The sequence below is a fragment of the Austrofundulus limnaeus genome, unplaced genomic scaffold (genome assembly GCF_001266775.1).
Source record: "Austrofundulus limnaeus strain Quisiro unplaced genomic scaffold, Austrofundulus_limnaeus-1.0 Scaffold920, whole genome shotgun sequence".
Taxonomy (NCBI): domain Eukaryota; kingdom Metazoa; phylum Chordata; class Actinopteri; order Cyprinodontiformes; family Rivulidae; genus Austrofundulus; species Austrofundulus limnaeus.
The window spans coordinates 50,706-52,822 of NW_013953322.1; the positions used below are offsets into that span (position 1 = coordinate 50,706).

At 38.2% G+C, this 2,117-nt stretch overlaps 1 protein-coding gene across 6 annotated transcripts in view; it reads right to left on the bottom strand.

The window, feature by feature from the left end:
- The window catches only part of LOC106533303 (sodium channel protein type 8 subunit alpha), a gene marked incomplete in the record, with an annotated part of 39,895 nt that overhangs the window by 35,863 nt on the left and 1,915 nt on the right, over positions 1–2,117 (bottom strand). For all 6 annotated transcript variants that reach the window (XM_014029561.1, XM_014029562.1, XM_014029560.1 and 3 more), the window contains 1 exon segment: positions 334–667. In XM_014029561.1, coding sequence (XP_013885015.1) covers positions 334–612 — 279 coding nt within the window.

Consider the following 2,117-nt stretch of genomic DNA (forward strand, 5'->3'; position numbering starts at 1 on the left):
TTAGTCCTGAAAAAAATGACATAAGAATCCAAAAAAATAAATAAATAAACTAGCTGATTTGAAGAGAAAGCAGGTCATGATAGATGAAAACTAAAAGGTGACATGGATGTAAAAACATGTCAAGCTTAATATATTTTGGGACAATATTTGTCAAAGGTCTGAATAAAAACTTAAGGAGATGATTTCTGTGCGTTAGTATGAAAAGTCTTTCTTCGGTCTGAAGAACAGCTGAACAAACAGAGACRTTTACCAGGTTTAATAACTGCACCAACCAGAAACATCCATCCAGCCTGGATGAGATGGTGAGGCGTGTTTCTGTGTTTCCAAACTCACTTTCTGAGAATTCAGGTAGAATGGATCCAGATCCTCCAGGGGTACCGTCACCATTCCTTTAGGGACGTCCCCGTAGATGTAGGGCAGGCTCTTCCCGGCCTCCAAGTCGCTGTTGGGTTTGGGCTTGTTCTCGTCATCGTCGTCGCGGTAGCTGCTGTCCTGCTTGGGCGGCTTCTTGTTCTTCTCCTCTTTGAGGCGCTGCTCAAGGACCTCCAAAGACTCCCTCGTAAACTTCCTGAAGCTATCAGGTCCTGGCGGTGCGAGAAGGGGTGCAGCCATGTTTTCATCCTGCAGCTACTWGGTCATGAGGTTTGGACCGTTCACAGTAGGAGCTCTGTGGGAGGCAAAGGGGGAGGRGTGTTTTTATTTCTTTATTAAATGATTATTTTTATTTATTGAAATAAGCTGAAAGTAGAAACTTTTCAGATGACAAATCACAGCTTTAGAGGCAAAATAAAAATAAAATACGCAAGCTCCTTGTGATGACAACACCTCAAGTACTCAAATTTATGACATAATGGTTTATTAAAACAATAACAGATTTGTGAAACTATCATTTGAAGAATAAACATTAAAATCTTAAAGAATAATCATTCTGYTTTCTCATTAGTGTAACTCAAACAATAAATTGTTCATTATTGAAATAAAAAAACATCCTTCAGGATTTATAAATTCTTATATCTCCTCTGTCAGTATAATTCTGATTTTCTATAGTTTAGTGAGTCTTTTTTAGATTGTTAAAAAATAACCAACAAATATTATAAAGAAGTAATTATTTGGTATTATGCTTCTTATTACTGTAACATTTTATTCCCTGCCACCAAACGTTGAAGATGGATGATGTTTTTGCTCATATTTGTGTGTATGTGTGTCTGTTACCAAAATATCTCATGAGCGACTAAATAAATTGTAATGAAACTATGATTATTCTACAATTACTTAACCTTTAGAGTCAACCCAAATCAAGATGGCTGCCACAGCCAACTGATCTTTGAAAACACACAAAAAAGCTATAATTTAGTAAATTCTACAAATATTAGGATAAAAATTGATGCATTAAKGACTGAACGTAATTGACAGCGTGCTCCAAGTGCTGTATATTGCATGAGATCCTTGATTACAACTTTAACATTAACTGTTAGAGTCAACCCTGTTGGCATTTTACCAATACRTCTCATGAGCCACTGCAATAAGATTAATGCAATTTCCAGGAAATAATCAATACATGCACAACTACAGCTGATTAACTTTGGGMGACAATACAATTTGAGAAGGCCGTGACAGTTAATCCAAAGTAGCACTACAGACTTTGAGCTAAAACCTGACGTGGTAGTAGCAGAGTTATTCACAAAACTGAGCATCTCGCCATGTCACGTGWGAATGTGCATCACGATATTTCATGGCAGGCTATTTCAAGGAAAAAACAACATAAATAGACTTCATCATGATTGTTAAAGAGAACAAAAAGGACCAGAGGAAACTTCTGTCCCACCTGAAATAAACATTTGAGGAACTTCTTAACCCTCATTTCCTCTCAGCTGSTGACATCCCTCTCATTAGTCCACGCAAATATGTATTTGTTTCAGCTTCTRTGAGGATGAAGGTGGAACAGAACCGAATCACAAGGCCTGCTCCCTCCTCTCCTTGCATAACCACTCTGATTGCAAATGTGAATCTGGTATCAGACAGGAAAAGACTGCACTCGGTCCTGTGTGTGTGTGTGTGTGTGTGTGTGTGTGTGTGTGTGTGTGTGTGTGTGTGTGTGTGTGTGTGTGTGTGTGTGT